The sequence below is a fragment of the Prinia subflava genome, chromosome 2 (assembly GCF_021018805.1).
Source record: "Prinia subflava isolate CZ2003 ecotype Zambia chromosome 2, Cam_Psub_1.2, whole genome shotgun sequence".
Classification (NCBI taxonomy): domain Eukaryota; kingdom Metazoa; phylum Chordata; class Aves; order Passeriformes; family Cisticolidae; genus Prinia; species Prinia subflava.
The window spans coordinates 101,484,944-101,502,932 of NC_086248.1; the positions used below are offsets into that span (position 1 = coordinate 101,484,944).

Genomic DNA, 17,989 nt, shown 5'->3' on the forward strand with positions numbered 1-17,989 from the left:
CACGCAGCGCCCCCGGCGCACGGGAGGTGCCGCCGCAGCCCGGCACCGCCGCTATATGGAATTCTATAGGAGAGGACAGGTGCACACGGGGCAGGCGTGCCCAGGTGTTTGGCCTTCCTCTTATCGCCCATAGGGATTTGGGGGGGTGCCTACGAAAATGAGAATATGCACGCAAGCAGAGGCATCCGCTATAGGAACAGCTATAGGGACACAGAAGAGTGCCTGTAAAAAATATTGGCTGGGGGGGAACACTCGGGAAAAGGAAGTGGTGGCTGTAAGGACCTGAGGAGTCCATGTGGAAAGGTGGGTCTGTAGGTGCATGGGCTGGGTGGGGCTTGGGTTGTAAAAGCTCCTATAGAATCAAAGGTGTGGGCTGGAAGGGCAGAGACACTTTGCACTAGGCCAGGTTGCTCAAGGTCTTATCCAAAATCTGGCCTTGAACACTTCTACAGCTGGGGCATCCAAACCCTCCCCAGGCAACGTGTTCCAGCACCTCACCACTCTCACAGTCAAGAACTTCTTACCAATATCTAACCTAAATTTCCCCTCTTTTTATTTGTACCAACTCCCCCTTGTCATATCACCACAGCTCCTGACAAAGAGTCCCTCCCCCTACAGCATCCCTACAGGGCCCCCTTCAGAAATTGGAAGGATCTGGAAGCTGAGGTGTCTGGGCACAGGAGAAGGAGACAGCTTTCCATACAGCAAGATGGGAAACCTTAGAGACCCATGTGGGGCAGGGCAAGATGTGTCCAAAAAGGGCTGTAGAAAGAACCCAAATACAAATAGGGAAGGTGATGTCCATAAATAGTAGGGAAAACCCTATAGAATGAACATTAGTTCTGGCCACAGAGCTGAGGGACAGTACCCTACAAAGGGACATAGCATGTGCAAGAATGAGGAAAACCTCTAAAGAAACAAGAGCCTGGAAAAGAACATTCAATAGGTTTTTAGCTTACAGAAGCATTTTCACACTTGTAACTCATCTCTTGTGAGCTTTTATTTGAAGGACCATTAAAGAATTCTCATACCCAAAACATTAAATAACATTTCTTCCCATTTACTAATCGTTCCTGAAGTATCCATTTCAGAGCTGCCCAGCTGAGGAGCCATCCCAGGTACATCCTGGATCCTCCGGGTACGTCCTGCACATCAGCTGGGAAAGCAACTTCACATCAGCTGGGCAGAGCTGCTGTTTCAGCAATGCAAGGGACAGTTTTCCAGCAGTGGTCTGGTGCCAGGAACGGGGATGATGTTCTCAGAGGTCCAGCACAACTTTCTGAACAGCTCACTCTTTGGAAGGAGGGTCGTCATTAGGAACAAAAAATGATACCGCACGCCTGAGCAGTCGAGTAAGAGGAGGCGGAACCTCTTTGTATGTTATTTCTGTTGTCACTGTCAATCCAAAAGGATATTCCTTAGTGTGTACTTCCTTGCGGGTCCCTTGGTTTGCCTCAGGATCATTTTCATTCTCTAAGGAATAGAAAGGATGGTAAGGGTGGGGGAGACAAAACAGAACACAACAATAAAAATGTTTTATCCCTTTGCCATGGCAGCCACATAGACATTTGGTATTCTTTTTCCTTTTCCTTGAATTCTGAGAACCACATAGCAAAGTTCTGTTAACTGTAGCCAGAAAAAGTGGGTAAGTAGATACCTACTCGGGTAGGTCAGATACCTGCAATGGTACTGCACAATTATCAGTACTACAGCAGCAGTAACAACAGCCTTCCCAAGCTATCCACGTTAAAGCTAGCCCGAGCGGCCCAGTGCGAACACCTAGTAATTCTAGTGTCTGAGCACCCTCTCAGCAAAGAAATGCTTCCTAATGTCCAGCCTAATCCTCCCCCAGCACAGCTTTGAACCATTCCCACAGAGCAAAAAAAAAGCAACAAGTTGGGAAGAGTCAAGTTTCCGTTCCTGTGACCTGAGATAAAGCACGAGCTTCTCCCGTCAACACGGGATGTATCTTCCTTCCGGAGGGACTGCCGGGGGACGGGCCGGGCTGACACCCGGGTCACTCAGCCGGCCCGAGCGGAGGCTGCACTCCGGCAGCCGCCCAGCCCGAAGTGCCCCAGGCGAGGGCGGGCAACACCCACTGTTAGCTTCCCCGGCCGGAGAAAGCGGTGGGACCGGCCCTGGGGGGATCCCGGCGCCCACCCTCGGCAGCCAGGAGAGGCCCGGACCCGCCTGAGGCCCGGCTCTCCCTCACGCAAGCCCCGCCCCCCGCGCAAGCCCCACCCGCGGACACGACGGCCGGGCTCTGCCTCGGCGAAACCGCGGTCGCGTCAGTCCCTCCCTAGCCCCCGGAGGTGACCGCAGACTCCGCTGCCGCTACCGCTGCCGGTGCCGGCTTTGTCCAGGCGGCTGTAGTAGATGAGGGCGCCCAGCGTGGTCCAGCCGCCCAGCGAGTAGAGCAGCGCGGCCCTGGCGTTCCACACGGCCGCGCGCGCCGGCTTCATCGCCGCCCCAACGGACGAGCAGGACGCCCCGCCCCCAACCGGGCACGCGCGGGGGGCGGGGCCAGGCCGCAAGGGAAAAAAGGATCCGAGACCCGCCCATGACACCAAGAGCGGGATTTGGGGACAACACTAAGGAACAGTGCTCCTACCCAGTTTTATTTTTCATTAATACAGTCCCCTGCTTTCTGAGACACCTCTTAAGAACATTAAAAGTTAAGCTAAAGGCTGTCAAAATCTCTGTTGGCTAAAACACGTTTCAACGCTAATTATGTGTGGAAAATGCAGAGAAAACAGAATATAGACAAAAAGGAATACAAATAAATTAGAAGGGAGAAGCAAAAAACTCTCCCTGAATGTTTATTTCATGTAACAGTTAAAACCTCTAGTTTAGAAGAGAGAAAAGGAAATGTAAATAAATTGCTCCACTTCTGTCATCCACACAATCCATATAAACCCTCGGTTTGATCAGTCACGATGCACTTGAAACTGCCAGCTTTTTGAGGTGGTCCATGAATACCTGGAGACTCACATCATCTGTCAGAATTGGCGCTCCTGATTCCTGCAGAAAGAATAAAGCAATAATGAGCCTAAAATACTATTGCTAACACAGGGGACAAACTGAAAGCAAACCAAATGTCAGCACTCTGAACTAATTGCCTGCTAAAACAATCACCTTTTTCTCCTGCTAAAGACATGCTACTCTGGCAACAGCACTGACATTGTCCTCTCCTACAATCTGAACTGCTGCAGAGAAGTCTTCTTCCTAAAGCACTATGAATTTTGCTGCCCAAAGCTCTACACAAACAAGGTAAGCAAAGAAGATATAAAAGTCTAGTATTCTCAGCTAATTAGATCTATATGTATCCATATGCTAGTTACTTTCTCCAGAATATTGGAAATGCATGACAAGCAGGCTTGAAAACTATTCTGATCATCCAGTGCTGCCCACCAGTGCTGCATATCTTATCAACAACCATGATAAGGAACCAAAGACAAATGCAATGTTTGGGGCCACTTGGTGAGAGAGGATGGCTACTGCACACACAAACATGTCCATGAGTATTTTACAGCATTCCCAAACATGAGCAGCTCTTCCATTGCTTACCTGGCCCCAGGCATAGAGGTTATTGTGGGTCTGAGAAGGATTCACTTTAGACAGGAGGAACCGGGCCTATAAAGACAAAAGAGGACGAGTTTGGTGAAATGAGAGACCTGTCCGCTCCCTCAGGCTTCATCTCACCTTAGATGCATGACCAGCAATGTTTCTCTGCTTTTGCAAGGTACTAATTTAACTAAAGCAGGTTTCAAGTCCAGAAATCCCTGCTCCACAGACATCTTGACGCCCAGAGGCACTGAGTACCCTGCTACAGCAGGCTGTGCTCGCCTGGCAGGGCAGCTCTGATTCCATGGGACAGGAATCCATGGCACAGGAAACATCAGCACTGTTCTTCTCCCCATCCCACATCTGTTCTTCTGAAAAGGGCTCAGTGCAAGACCAGTGTAACAGGGTCACATCAAAAATCAATGCCAAATCTTTGGTTTGGAGCATCATTTCCTGTCTCTTCACTGCTACAAACAAGCACAGCACACTGCAATTCCATGAAGAGCGAAAATAAGAACAATTTTACATTCTCACTCAGTGTCTGAGAATGAAGAAACAGATGGTCAATTATTCAGCATTACTGACCTAGCAAGCTAACTATAGGCACATAAGCAAATCATTTATTTCCCACCTTTTTACTGGGGAATAAAAACATATTTAAGTCGGCTTCTCAATTTTTTTTCCACCCTCAGATTTCATACACATATCCAGCAAGTGATCAGCTAATTAAAAGACAGAGTCGTAGTAAAATGTGATGAGAAAATATGCAAGCTCTGTAGTTTGAAGAGCTAAACTCTGACTACCAGAACCATCCTTTCAGAAAAGCAGAATGAGCCATTTGCTCTAGGCAACAGAAAGAGTTAATCCAGAAACTCCCTTACCTGACTGCCTCCATGCTCAGTGTGGATGTACCGTGGCATTGGGAATCTGGTCTGCAAGATTTCCTGGGCATCATCCAGTGGGGCTTGCAGGAGGTGCTTAAAGTTTTCATATTCAGGCATGTCTTGGTATCCAGCTTTCTGCCACTGTGCAATAGTCTATTGATGGGACAGGGAGGAAATGAAAATGGAGCAGACAAGCCTCCCCTTTTCACCCTGCCTGTCTTAAGGCAGCAGAATGCTACATGTGCTTCTTTTTATGGGGCAAACACACACCTTCACTACTCTGGCTACAACATTACTTTCTGTCCCTGAATTTAAGCACAGGCACCCAACACAAAAGCTGGCAGCAATCTGTGCAGTGCCAGAGCAATTTGTTGAAAAACTTCAATATCTTTCGGCATGTGCCAACACTGAAATGAAGCATTTATAAATCACTGGCACTTTAAATCTGACTTGGCCTTACAGTATTTTCAAGGTATCCATTGCATGTACCATATTATGCAGCAATTCCTCTATATATACACAGGTCAGACACTCAGCTCTTCCCTTGTCTGAATTTTAGCCAGTTGCTGAGTGTCTTGCTCTGCAACAGAAGATAGAAACTCTTTAAGGTAACTCCACAAGATTTTTAGAAAGGGTCAGTATCTAAGCACTTCCCTCAATCATGAGGGAAGGAATATAGCAGCAGCATCCAAAAACATACAGTACTTAAAAGCAAAAACTGGAAAACTGTCTGATTTCTTTAAGAGCCGCAGTACTTAAGGATGAAAACCCTGCAAGTGAAGTTTGTCACTTCTCTGAAAATACTTGCAACTCTGTTAAAATATGTATCATTTTGTAACTCTGCAAGCTTAATTTCCGGTTTCTCTGGCCTTTTCCAGGCATGGTAAAGGGACCACCTTCATGGCCACGTTAATACAACAGCTGCTACTAGGTTCAGAACATATCCTTAGGGATTAGAGTATTCTTTTTACTCTGACAGTGGTTGGAATTACATTCCAACAGGGAGCATGTGTGGTCATTATGCTGTGTGGGCTTTGCACGAAGTAAGTTTATTAATATTTCATACTACTATGCATGGCAGGAGGGAAGGAGTACAAACAGAGAAAGAGAACATGTTTCACCATACCTCACCAAGGTAGATAACTATCTGGAAGAAAGTATCCATCAGTAGGATTCTGTCAGGAAGAATACTGCTGCTGTCCAAAAGCACTGGCTGGGGAAAATAAAGAAAAAAGGCAGACACCCCTAAGCCCTCAGGTCTCAAGGTGCCAGAGAGCAACTTCTACGCCCATCCAAAGTGTAATTTGATAAGATCTTGAACAAAAGTATCTTGTCCTTGAATATTTTTTAAAAAATCTATAGCAGCCTTTTGGCTGAAACAGTGTTACCTTCAACAGAGTACCCATTATTTTGTGTTTCAACTCTACCTGGAAAACACAGACTCACCTCAGGAGGCCCATGGAAAGAATAAGCATAAAGGATGGGCTGGATCATAATGAGGGACTGGGTCAGATCTTGCCTGGCAAAGTGGTGCCGGTAATAGGAAGATTCATCTGGACTGTTATTGAAGACCTGCAGGAATGGGGAGCGGCGCAGGTGGAAGATGAACTGCACCAGAAAGAGGAGTGAGACAAGAAATGTCAGTCAAAGTTGCCAAAACCTCTGGACCTAAGTCCAGTATTTTTGAACTGCAAATTCTTTGGGAAAAAGTCTACCCCTTAATAACACCTCAGACTTCTTCCCTTATCAGTCTCTTGCAGCATTGAACTTCAGGACCAGTCCATTAAATTAAAAAGCATCTGTTCCTCCCATCCTGAATCTGATAAATAGTACAAGATGTTTTATCATCATTCCCACTCACCCTTGCACACTTTTCCCATGGCTATGGAAAGTGACATTCTTACCTGAGGATACAAAGAAAATGATTCTGACAGCCTAAAGGAGTTGGGATCATCTTTGTTGTATTGTCCAAATTTCTGACACTGTTGGAAGCAAAATGGATACTTTGGTTACCTCTCTCTTTTTTCTATTTTTTCTTTTTTTTAATAGAATTTATATCTCTTTGTCTACAGGTTGTTCTTCTATTAGTTTTTAAACAATCAAGGCATGAACCTGACAAGAACAAGTAGTACAGCATTTATAGGCTATTTTCCTTTAAGTCAGTGGTTTCCCTGTCTTATTGGAATGAGAATGAAGATTCAATCTACATTGATACATATAGTAATAAAGTCTAGATTTGAAATTATCCAAGAATGAAAGAAATGGTGCCTCTACAGCACTACCCTTTTTCTTTTCCATTAATTCAGGGCTCTTCCACCTAAACAGTTCCATACACCATGGAACATTTCTTGCAGAACAGCAGCAGACCAGTATTTCACATTTCACTGAAATAAGTATCAGTGGTTTTAGAAATTAAACTCTAAATTATTGCACAGTCATTTCAGCACACAGCTTGCCCCGTTTGTGCTTGTGCTCCAGTCTCTAATTGACTGGCCCTGGTTTTTTAGGGTCTGATGCGCCATATTGTGTTAGTACCAACCCCACATGGGTGTTTGGACAAGACTAGCACTGATTTAGACAATCTGGGCTAGTGAAATTCAAAGCACAAGACAGTAGAAGGTTGCAGAATGAATTCAGATTACTATCCTGAGCGTGCCCACATCTAAATGATGTGTCCAGCTCTGGGCTCTCCAGTGCAAGACATGGATATCCCGGATTGGGTGTAGCAGAGGCCACCAAGTTAGTCAGAGGTTGGAGCATCTTATGAAGAAAATGAATCTGAAGAAGCTGGGTTTGTTCAGCCTGGTGAAGAGTGGGATCAGGGAGTCAACTTGCTGTCTACCTGACTGGTAACTGGGGAAATGGAAATTCTGATTGAGAGATAGCGGCAGGGGAGAGAAAAAAAAAAAAACAGTGACTGTGATCAGACACTGGAACAGACTGTCAAGAGAAGCATAAGAAATCCCATCTTTGGAGACCTTCAAAATGCAACTGAACAAGACTTGGAGCAAGCTGCTCTAACTTCAAAGCTGGTCCTACTTTAAGCAGGAGGGTTGAACCAGCGACCATCCTACCTGCATTATTCTGTGTTTCACTATCTCTTATTCAATCTCAGGTTTAACCCTTTCAGCATGATGGGATGTTCACCTATCCCACTCTAAATTTCCTGATCACACTGGGTTCTGAGTTATTCCATGCTACAGCTATAAGACCATGATCCGAGCACAAACAAAGCAAGTCAATCTGGGAAAAGATTGCTGTTGTGTCTTCCATTTTTACTGAAATCAAGAATGCCCCCAATCTCAGTGTGTTGGTCTTACCAGCCTGATGAGCTGCCTGTCCAGCCAACGCAGAACATCAGGTCCCTCCTCAGACTCAGCCCTGTACACTCCCAGCCGTGCCATAAGCACGGCAGCTGCCTCCTGGTCAAATGCAGCCTCGATGTGCTGAAGCTGAGTCTGTGCATCTGCCCAGCTGCAGGGTTAACAAAGGGTTAGTGCCATGTGCATCCATGTGTGCCAGTGCATGCAACAAGAAGCCAGGAATCCCAGCCCAGACTAGAGCTGAAGTTGCTGCCCCTCTGCTAGAGCACTGGCACAGGGTACTCACTTTCTGGCGATGGTGGTGACACGAATGCGCCTCTGGGTGCTGGAGTGTTGATACTGAGTGACAAACTGCACTGCCCCTCTGCCTCCCTGAGGGATGGGTGCATTGTGCTGCAAATGAAACAAGGTCAGCCTTCAAAACATGATGGCTTTTTCATAATTCTTCTTAGCTGTAACAAGCCCCCAGAGCACATAAAAGAAAGGGACACATGCAAAAAGTTTCTGAAATTATTTCCTCATCACAAAACACTTGGCTGCTTTGCAACCATCCACCTGCAACACAGGGGGTGCCATGGCATTTCCTGGACCTGTAACAAGCAGTTTCATGAGTAAAAAAGATGATTAAAAAAAAATAAAAAAAAGAGAAGCCATGACTGACCTGATTTACCACTTCAAAGTAAATGGCCAGAGTTGTACTGGGATCCAGACTACAGATTTTCCATTGAGATGTCCCTCCAATTCCAAGTTCCTGCACAGAATCAAAAAGAAAGCAGCAATTTTCCTCCAGCAGCAGGAAAGACAAGTTAAATTCTGATCAGAGATACAAGTAATGGCAGGCCTTCTAGATTCCTTATCTTTTGGGTGTGAATGAAGTTACTGAAGGCCATACAGTTAAAAGAAAGCCTTAGGAAGCAATAATTTAGTCTAGGAAAGGCTGTAATTTCCTAGGGATGTTTCCTGGAAAACTCTGATGTTCTAGTTCAATTGTAGGTCTAGACAGAAACTTTGCACTGTACATTTACTTCTTTATGAAAGATTTTTCCATGTCAGAAACTTACATTTTCAGAGACGCATGGCCCTTTAGCATTCAGGGATGTACAGGGTCCAATGGCTCCTGCAATTTTCAGCTCCCTGGAGGTCTTGAACAAGGTAAAAAAAAAACATGTTGGCTTTTTTTTTCATGAAGCCAGTCAAATAGAATACACACAGTCGTAACTAGTTGCTCAGCTTTAATGAGATGGTATTTTTCCAGACCATCCACGGCTACAATTAGTGAAGGTAAGAGAATCTACAGAGCCACATTTTAATAATGAAGACATATATACAGGGATGAAACAGTATGAAATGTTCCATGTTGAGTGAGGAGAGGCTGCTTTAAAATGAAATAAAACCAAACCAAACAAACCAACCAACCAAACAAACAAAAAAGGCACCAAAAAATAAAACCACAAAATTACTAAGCTTCCAGATAAAAATCCCTCCAGTACAGTGCTTCTCCCAAAGAAGCACTACATCTGACCTCAAACATGTAGACATTCCTACACCCCAAACATGCCAGAGACTTAAAGTGACTTTTTAATCAACAGTGCTTGTATTTCCCCATTACTGTCATCCAGTCAAACTTATCTCTCACCTTCACATCAAGATTTGCACCAAAAGCCATCCGAAATTCCCCATTGTAGCCCTTGCTAAATACCCGCTGGAAGGTCTGCTTGAAGAGAGACGTGTTGAAGGAGTCTCCCATCACCATGTGTCCTCTGGGAAAGGAAAAACAAGGGAACTGAAGCAATTGGAAACGAGCAGTAAAAAGGATACATCCCTGAACCTCTGACACGTGCAAACACATGCAGTTACTGCTTTTGATCACGCCTCTGAATAGGCAGGATTCACACCAGGGAGCTTCATGGGTGCCTCCTACAAAGCCACACAGGTTAGTGCTCCACTTTTGTCAGTTTGCTTTCTCAACTCTATTTCTTGCCGTTGCTTCAGCTGCCTTCAAAATGTTCCTGTTTCAACCCTGGAAAACTCCTTGCCCAGCCTGCTTTCCCTGAGCAAGGCTGGAACCACCCACACCATGGGTGGATGCACCACTGCAGCACAAGGAAGGTGCTGGGTCTCCCCTAAGTTTGGGCAAACCTCCCCTAGGTTTGCCCCGGCAACTCAGGCCTGACCAGATGCAGCTCAATAATGCATCCACAGGGTCAAACAGTCTCTCTTCTCCCTGCTGAGCACTGAGGGGTCATTTACAAACACTTTGCACTTGCAGTAATACATGCCAAGTCACCAAAAGACCTGGGTTAACACACAGCCTTCCTCACAGAGACAATTTCCAGCAGTATGGAACACAGACATTGACCCCTTGAAATATGTCACTTCAAACTGGGCCCAGGGAAGTCAAGAATCCCTGGAGAAAGCATAAGCAAGCTGTTAAGCAGAGAAAATCTGGCCCATGCAAGGAAAGCTTCTACCCACCATTGAGTTTTCTAACAGCAGTGCTAATTCACATGCTGCTTTGAGATTCCAGAAATGTGCACTGGGATCACATGAGGCTTGCCATATCATTCCTGGCAAATTCAAACCACAGTTTAGAACAGAACAATAAAAAAACCCCTTCTGCCCTGACAGCACACTTAACTGCTTCCCGAACTATTCTCCCCCTCAAAAAAAATCCCAAAAAGCAGGTGCCAGCTGTGTGCTGCCCTGCTATGAACATACCCAGTGACATTTGCACAGCACTTCATCTCCAGCAGCCCCGTCTGGTCCAGGGCACAGGCGTAGATGTCAATGCAGTGCCCATTGGCTGCAGAGCGGTTGGCCAGAGTCTCGTAGTGCTGGGAACACATACCCAGGGGTTAGGAGGCTGCAATGGGCAATTTCTGCTGCTTCCCACCCCAGGCCAACACAAGGTACAGATGGGACAATCACCAGTGCTATGGTAACTAAAGAGATGTTGGCTGAAGCACACATCCTTCTAGGATGAGGGATGCATTTAGATGAGCCTGAGCTTATTGTCTCAAATACAAACAGTGCATAAATGACATGGGAACATCTAGTCTGCGATAACTTGGTGGGAACCCAAAGATATGGGAACCCAGGTGATAGTTAAGAGAACAGGTGTCATCCTGCTTTCTCTAAGCTGACAGGCACATTCCATATCTGATGTTTTTACTATTTTAATGGTTGTTTTGTATGTCAAGAAGACAAAGGAGGCTTTCTGGAAATAACCAGTTCTTAGGAGACAGATTTTTTCCTCTCCAGAAGGAGATACAATGATGTGGATGAACAAACTCTCCACCCACCATCAGCTAAGGCACAAAACTGAAATATTTTCGTCTCTGAAAAGGCACAAGACCCAGATGGAGAACTAACTAGGAGGAAGCTTTTTTACCCTTGCCTTAACCATCCTCATAATTTAGCATACACAAAGACTCAGATTATTTCAAGGACAACCATGCAACCCATGTGGTATTCTGACACAACATTCAGTTTCAGCTTTTAAACACACTCATCAAGCCGTAGTACCTACTTTGGTAGCCTTCTTCATGAACCTTGCATTATCCTTCTCTATGTCATGCCAGGAACGGATCGGTGTTTTAAGTTCATCTCCCACCACCATGCCAGGCCCTTGTGTTGGTGGCCCACCAGTGAACAGCATTATTCTGGCCCCTGTGTTTGGAAATGTACCCTAAAATAAAAACAAAGACATATCAGAGAGGCAGAGGAGGAAAAAAGAAAAAGGAACCTGATTCAGTCGCAACAATGCTTTCTTTGGAGAAGGGTCTGCACGTGCTTCTGCAATGTCAATAGGGACCTGTCCTTGCTAGAGGCCACCTCAATAAATAGTGATGCATTTCCTGACAGTCACAGCACACAGATAAAAGTTTAAACCCAAATCATGTCAAGCTTCATGCCTTGGAAGCAGGCAGTTTCTGTTCTCTTTACTTGTATCTTACATTATACTCATATAAATCCAGTGCATAGTATCACCTCCTGTGTGGCAACACACACAAGAATCAGTGACCTTTAAACATCTGCAAATTTTACCATTTAGATGCAACCTTCCAGCCCACTCTACGTCAGCTGGTGCTAGGACAGCTCATATGTCAGTAGAGACAAATTGCACCTCTGCACCCCACTGTAACACAGCTGCACTGACACCTGCATTCATCTCAGCATGCATGGCCACGTGCTTACTTTGACCTGCTCATCTCAAACAACAGCATTATAAGTACCTCCAATAAGCCGACTGCAATTGAAAGAGCCACTCCAGTAGAACGTAAGGGTCTCTTTCCCTGGGTCACTGGCCATGGGTCCCTTTGCAGCTCTCCAAGCAGATCTGTTAAATTCATGTCAATCTTATGCACGGGCTGTAGGAATCTGCAAAAATGCAAACACAGTGTTTTCCCCCTTCTAAGTTCAGAGAAGAAAAAACGTGCCTCTTTGTTCCTGGCACACATAAATATCACTGAGACAGTAATCAGAAGTAAAGAGACATGAAGCAGGTCGTCTTCCTGCATCCAAACTTTCCAAGATAACAAGCTTGTGCAAAACAATAAAAAAAATGATCAAGGCAAGACACGAGGAACTGACAAGGAGGCAAAGTCACATAAAGAACAGGAAAGAAGTTCAAAGGTGAGTTTGCTGAAAGGCATGAGAGCTAAAAAAGAGAAGCTGAGAAAGAGAAAACTGTGTTCAACAGAGGTAAATAACTGTGACAAGACAATACAATTTAAATCTTCTTTTCCCCTTTCGGAAAACCCAGGGTTAGAAGCGTGACCTATAGGTATAAAAGGGCATAAAACATCTGCCCTGCTGTGAGCTGTGCTGGTAAAGCTTACCTGCTAGAAAAAACAGGTTGCTCTGGAGTTTGAAGAGGTCTTCCCGGTTGCATGGGGACAGCTGGCTTTGAAAGCCCTAGCATATCCTAAGAACATTAAAGAGGAGGCAGAGGAGATGCATTGTTCAAACACTAAAAATATTATTTATATTATTACTTAATATATCCTGACGCCTGCAATACTGTAGCATTAAATATATTTAAATCAGTAAAATTATTCATCTTTGCACTGCCATTAGGAATGGATCATAGGTCCATTATGTGAGATACACAAACTCAATCCTGAACAAGCTCCCAAGAAATTTACAAAAGCAAAACGACAGGACAGGTACTGAGAGGGCAACGGGGTCACCATTGAGAGCACTAAGCCCTCCCTCTCCCAGAGAGCCTTGTGCTTGAGAGCCCAAGAGAGCTGAGAGGTACAAGCCCCTGGCCTGAGGGATGGCAGAGCACACCTGTATTTGCTTGGCTGTCAGGTCCTTAGTGCCCCGGAACACGTAGCTCTTGGAAATCCCTTCACAGCTCAGCTCATGAACCTGGACCATCCGGCCAAAAGTGATGAGCCCTACTAGGGCATCGGGAGGCAGCAGGCTCAGGGACATCTGCAGGGACTCCTTCAGGGCCTGTAAATCCTCCTCCTCCAAGCACATATCCACAACATACAGGAAGATCAACGGCGTCTGCGGACCTCGCTGGTATGGGAGGAAATAACATTTTATACAGCCTACAGCCAAGGAATAAAATGAGCCCCTTCTTAAGCACCTTGCTGACACGGTATTTATTTGCATTATCCTAAGACAATTTTACTCATATATCATTTGTCACAAACAAGACAATTCTGAGAGCTTCAAACTTGCCTGTGGTTCATTTACCTGCACTATATATTCAATTGTTGAAAACTGAGGCATGAGTTCTGCTGGCTGATTGACTTCAGAAATGCCTGCATACGCTGGAGGGAACTGAAAAACAGAACAAAAAATTAGGACAAGGAAGTTGCAGGACAAAAATGTAGGGCTCTCCTCTGCAGCCCTGACAATGATGTGGGTATTCAACTTTTTATTTACTTCCACTGCACCACCCTGATTAATGACAAGAAACCCACAGTGCTTTTCCTAAGCACAGACAACAAGTGGCCAGCAGGATGGACAGCTGCTAAATCCAGTGTAAATAAAAGGTAAGGCTACAGCAGCAACAATGTATCAGTTGAAATTCTTTTAGCCATAGTTTCTGATGGCAAAAGTCTACTCAAATCTAATGAATTCCATATTCTGCAGCAATACTAAATATCAAAAACCCACACTTGGACACATGGAACAAAATAGCATTTTTATCTCCTTACTATGCTCTACATGCCAGTAAAATCGCTGACAAGATGCCAGGTAAAGCAGACTGTACTCTGGCCTGAGTTCAGCAAGAGAAAAAGGCCAAGAGAAGGGATCTAGAGAAGCAGAATTTATGTTTCATGTCCAGGGAAGGCCATCAATAAAGTGTTCACTGAAAAGATGGAAGTGCATTTTCCAACTTACCTGGTTTCTCTGAAAACAGAAGTTACAAGCCCAAAGCTTGGCCCGATAGTCAACTTGGCTGCAAGGGAAAGATGAGGCATTGGTGTGACTACAGGAACAATTTTACAGCACAGCTTCATAAATAATTAATTAGTCCATGCTGGTTCACAGTACTGAGGAAGAAACAGACACTTCAGCTTGAACAGCAAGTCTTTTAGGGACTCAGATTCTTGTTCTACTACCGGAGGTTAATTAGCTAATCCAGCCATGCTGTTTCCAGGCTTGTCAGCATGAGGGAACACTGACAGCTCTCTGAAGCTCAGCCCTTGGCAGACATAGACTTGGGTATAATAATTCTTTCACTACGTTTACGCTCATCTCACTGTCTTATTGTTTGTGCAGCTGTAGCACACAAGTGCTTCAGTCTCAGAGCAGCAGGAGCCATCCACCCAGATCTTGTGCAAACATGGAACAAACAGGTTGTTCCCTGTCCCACCAAGTTTACTCTCCTCAGCCCAGTACAACATCCTGCTCACTACCTTCTCATTCCATGGCTTTGATCTCATTTCACTTCCTCTTACTGGCATTCCCTGCTTTTTCTCAGCCAAACACCGCGCTCCGAGTATGCATGATCATCATACGATTTTGGGACCAAGATATTCCTCTAAAATTATTTCATTATGCTCATACTGGAACTGACTTACAAGCAGCAGAATGTGTAGGAAGAGGAAAACAAGTGAACATCGTAGTCCAGAGCACAGTATCAGTACAATGGGCATCTTTGTCTATTATGAGTTTCCTCATTCACCACAAAATTCTCTGGGATGGTGAGAGGACTCTCTGCCTTAACAGCCTCCTGAAAGACCCTCCTGTCTCCTCTGCTCTTGCCAGCTCTAGTAACAGGAACATTTTTTGATTTTTGGATTTTAACAAGCTCACCACATCCAAATGAAAGAGGCTGCCAGGCATTGGGCAGAAAAGAAGAGGAATAAGGAAGTAGTGAAGTTCAGATGAAAATTAAGTACTATCCAGCCTCTTCCAACATCCCCAGGCAAGCAATTCCTACCAGAGTGGGTTGAGCACAGCTTTGCAGGTCGGCCTGCTGCAAAGCACTGGTTCATACTGCACAGGGGGCAGGTCCAGACGCTCCTTCAGCGGGGTCAGGAGACAGGCCAGAGGCACAACCATCCTTGTGGCCTCCAGCCTGCTGGAGGGCCACACGTTCCAGCTGAAGCGCACTCCGTCACGCTCCTCATTCTGCTGGATGAACTCCAGGTACGTCGCCATAGCCCGGCAGGAGCTCTGAAAGGATAGAAGAAGGCATACTGAGGCAGCAGCCACTTGTGTGGACGACAGGCCTGCAAAGGAGCTCAGCAGATCAACTACAGGTGGGGGCACAAGAAACTACAGGACAAAGCTAATACAGTACAATGAATTAATCCCATTATCAAATGAACCATGTGAGTCCATTAATCTCTTCTGTCCAGTGCTCTCATCAACATTATAGCCAATTAAAACACCACCAAATCCAACAAAGAAACGAGGAAAATTGACACTCAAAGTCAGAATACAAGAGGTCAGGTTTTTCTTTTTTTCTTATGAGTCACATTTAACATCTCAAAATCCAATCAGCCTCATGCTAGCCTCAATGCAATCCTGCCTGACTGGGTCAGTAAAGGAAAACAGGCCAGATTTGCAACACATCCCAGAGCCTTCAGCTGAAACGTTGCAGGGAGAAAAGGAGGCCAAGTCTGAGACCAAAACAATCACAAATGTCACCAAGCTGCCAGCCTGACCTGCTACAAAGGGAAAGGAGTACATGACAAAAAGTCAAAAAAAGTCTTTTGGATACTCATTCTGCATGGAATCATCATCCCACTGCCAGTGAGGAAGGAAATGAGGGTCCAGAAGACCTAGAAAACATCAAGAAGGAATATCCCCAACACAACAGAAGAGTCATTCTTACTAAACTCTTCAACATAGGACACAAACAAGAGCTTCCAGGCCATTGCTATTTTTGATTTCTCTGAGAAGGCAAGGACAAGCCTACCAAAAAAGTTACTTGTCAAATCCAGACCACAAACACCACACAGCACCAGCAGCAACTCACAGAGGCAAAAGCAGCAGCTCCACAATATGCTTCAGGCAAGCAAAATCAGAGGTTCACCTACAGCTGCAGGATTACCTTATTCCTGGTCCTCACTGCAGGTAGGATATTCAGGAGGACCACACGCATGAGAAGTCAGAAGCAACACCTCTTCCCCTCAGAGGAGGGGAAATTTTGGTGTAACATTTTCAACAGAACTTCAAATTCACTGACATTTTCCTCTTTCTTGCTATTAAGGATGTAAATCAAGCTTAGGGAGAATTGCTCCATGTTTCCACCCCTCTCACTGGATGGACAAACAGAAGGGCTCACAATACCCCGATCCCCACCACAAACAGGTCTGTCAAGGTGAAAGTCAGAGTTGAGTCTGCCTGTAAAAGATCCTGCACATCAGAACAGCAATACAAACATTTGACATCTCAGGTATGCAGCACAGCCACAGGGCAAATTTATCCCATATTTCTCCAACTTTAGCTCAGCACCACTTCCCTGCCCCAGCCAGAGCCCCGATTGCCATGCTGGGTCTGCCATGGGCTGTGGCCCTACTTTGGAGTCAGGACAGGGGGAGGACAGGTGTAATCACTCAGCTGCTGTGCTTGGCATGGCTATAGGGGACACCACAGATCCCCCGTGCAGCCATAGGTGCCACCTCCGCCCCCAGACCACTGATCCCCAGCACGGCCATAGGGCAAAGTGACCCGCTGCACTGCCACAGGCGACACTCCTGACCCCAGCCCTGCCCTGGGGGACACTGCCGATCCCCAGCCCGACCAAAGCCAACAGGGCCGAGCCCGTGCCACCCTGTGTGACACTGCTGACCGCCATGAAAGCAGCGCGCCAGGGGACACCACGGACCACTCAACACCCCTTCAGGGGACATCACTGACCGCCCCTCCAGACCGTCCTGCAGGGGACACCACTGGCCTCCCCATCACAGGGGACGCCTCTGACCCCTTCCCCGTCACAAGGGCCGTCACTGACTGCCTCACACCGTCTCCCCTCAGGGGACACAGATTCCCCCCGCCCCCCCCCTACCCCCGCCGTTCCCACTCCCATTCCCTCGGAGCCCCGACGTTCCCACCTGCCCGCGCCGCTTGCGCCGCTCCCTCCCGGCACGCCCCGCGCGCCCGGCAAGGCCACCTCAGCGATAGGCGCTGCCCGCAGTTAAAATGGCGGCGGCACAATTCCCACCCCGCCCCCGCGGAGGCTCCGCCGCCATCTTTGCTAAGGGCACGCTACACCGCCTTTCAGGAGGAGGGGCGAGGCGTGCCCCTACCAAACATGGCGGGGCGGCGGTGGCAGAGAGTCCATCTTGGCTTAGGGCGGCAGGTTCCGCAGTGGAATGGCGACCAACAGGGTGTTTCTGCTAAATGTGACATGCGGTGCCGCGTTCCTACCCTAGCACGGCAAGAGGGAAGCAGCTCTGCCCTTAAGGGGCTCGGCTGCTTGGGAGCACGTTGTCGTGTTCAGCAGGGAGCACAGAACTTACTAGGAAGATGTTATGAGTAACACTTCACTAAAAGCACAGAGACACTTTTCAAAGAAATAAACAACGAGCCCCACACAGTCTCACCTTTGTTTCAGTTCCCGGCTCCTCTCAGGGCAGAGGGGTCTGACCACGGGCACATCAGCTCACTGACACACACTGGGCAAAGTCATGAGGCCTTCCAAGACAGCAGCAGGGCAGGGACAATCCATCGGATTTCCCTCCCGCCCGGTTCCCTGCCCGAGCTTTAGCCCCACATCTGCTTGAGGCCACAGTGGTT

At 46.5% G+C, this 17,989-nt stretch overlaps 1 protein-coding gene across 1 annotated transcript; it reads right to left on the bottom strand.

Annotated features, from left to right (window-relative positions):
- Nucleotides 1–982: 982 nt before the first annotated feature.
- On the bottom strand, nucleotides 983–17,461 carry SEC23B (SEC23 homolog B, COPII coat complex component). Its single transcript, XM_063391218.1, has 21 exons — nucleotides 17,305–17,461; nucleotides 15,183–15,418; nucleotides 14,138–14,195; nucleotides 13,484–13,570; nucleotides 13,067–13,303; nucleotides 12,613–12,698; nucleotides 12,007–12,151; nucleotides 11,301–11,459; nucleotides 10,490–10,605; nucleotides 9,408–9,531; nucleotides 8,833–8,913; nucleotides 8,433–8,522; nucleotides 8,058–8,164; nucleotides 7,769–7,922; nucleotides 6,353–6,430; nucleotides 5,895–6,056; nucleotides 5,575–5,661; nucleotides 4,446–4,601; nucleotides 3,568–3,633; nucleotides 2,339–3,021; nucleotides 983–1,473 (listed from the first exon to the last, which is right to left on the bottom strand). Exons 2-20 carry the CDS (start codon nucleotides 15,401–15,403, stop codon nucleotides 2,932–2,934), a joined length of 2,304 nt encoding a protein of 767 aa, XP_063247288.1. The 5' UTR covers nucleotides 15,404–15,418; nucleotides 17,305–17,461; the 3' UTR covers nucleotides 983–1,473; nucleotides 2,339–2,931.
- Nucleotides 17,462–17,989: the final 528 nt, after the last annotated feature.

What these genes read in the sequence shown, in the direction of transcription:
- SEC23B (XM_063391218.1), bottom strand. Translation starts at nt 15,403, where the DNA reads ATGGCGACGTACCTGGAGTTCATCCAGCAGAATGAGGAGCGTGACGGA. An exon ending in GCTGTGCTCAACCCACTCTG is followed by an intron (nt 14,196 to 15,182) that starts GTAGGAATTGCT and finishes TTTCCCTTGCAG; the next exon opens with CCAAGTTGACTATCGGGCCA. An exon ending in TTGCAGTCGGCTTATTGGAG is followed by an intron (nt 11,460 to 12,006) that starts GTACTTATAATG and finishes TTTTTATTTTAG; the next exon opens with GGTACATTTCCAAACACAGG.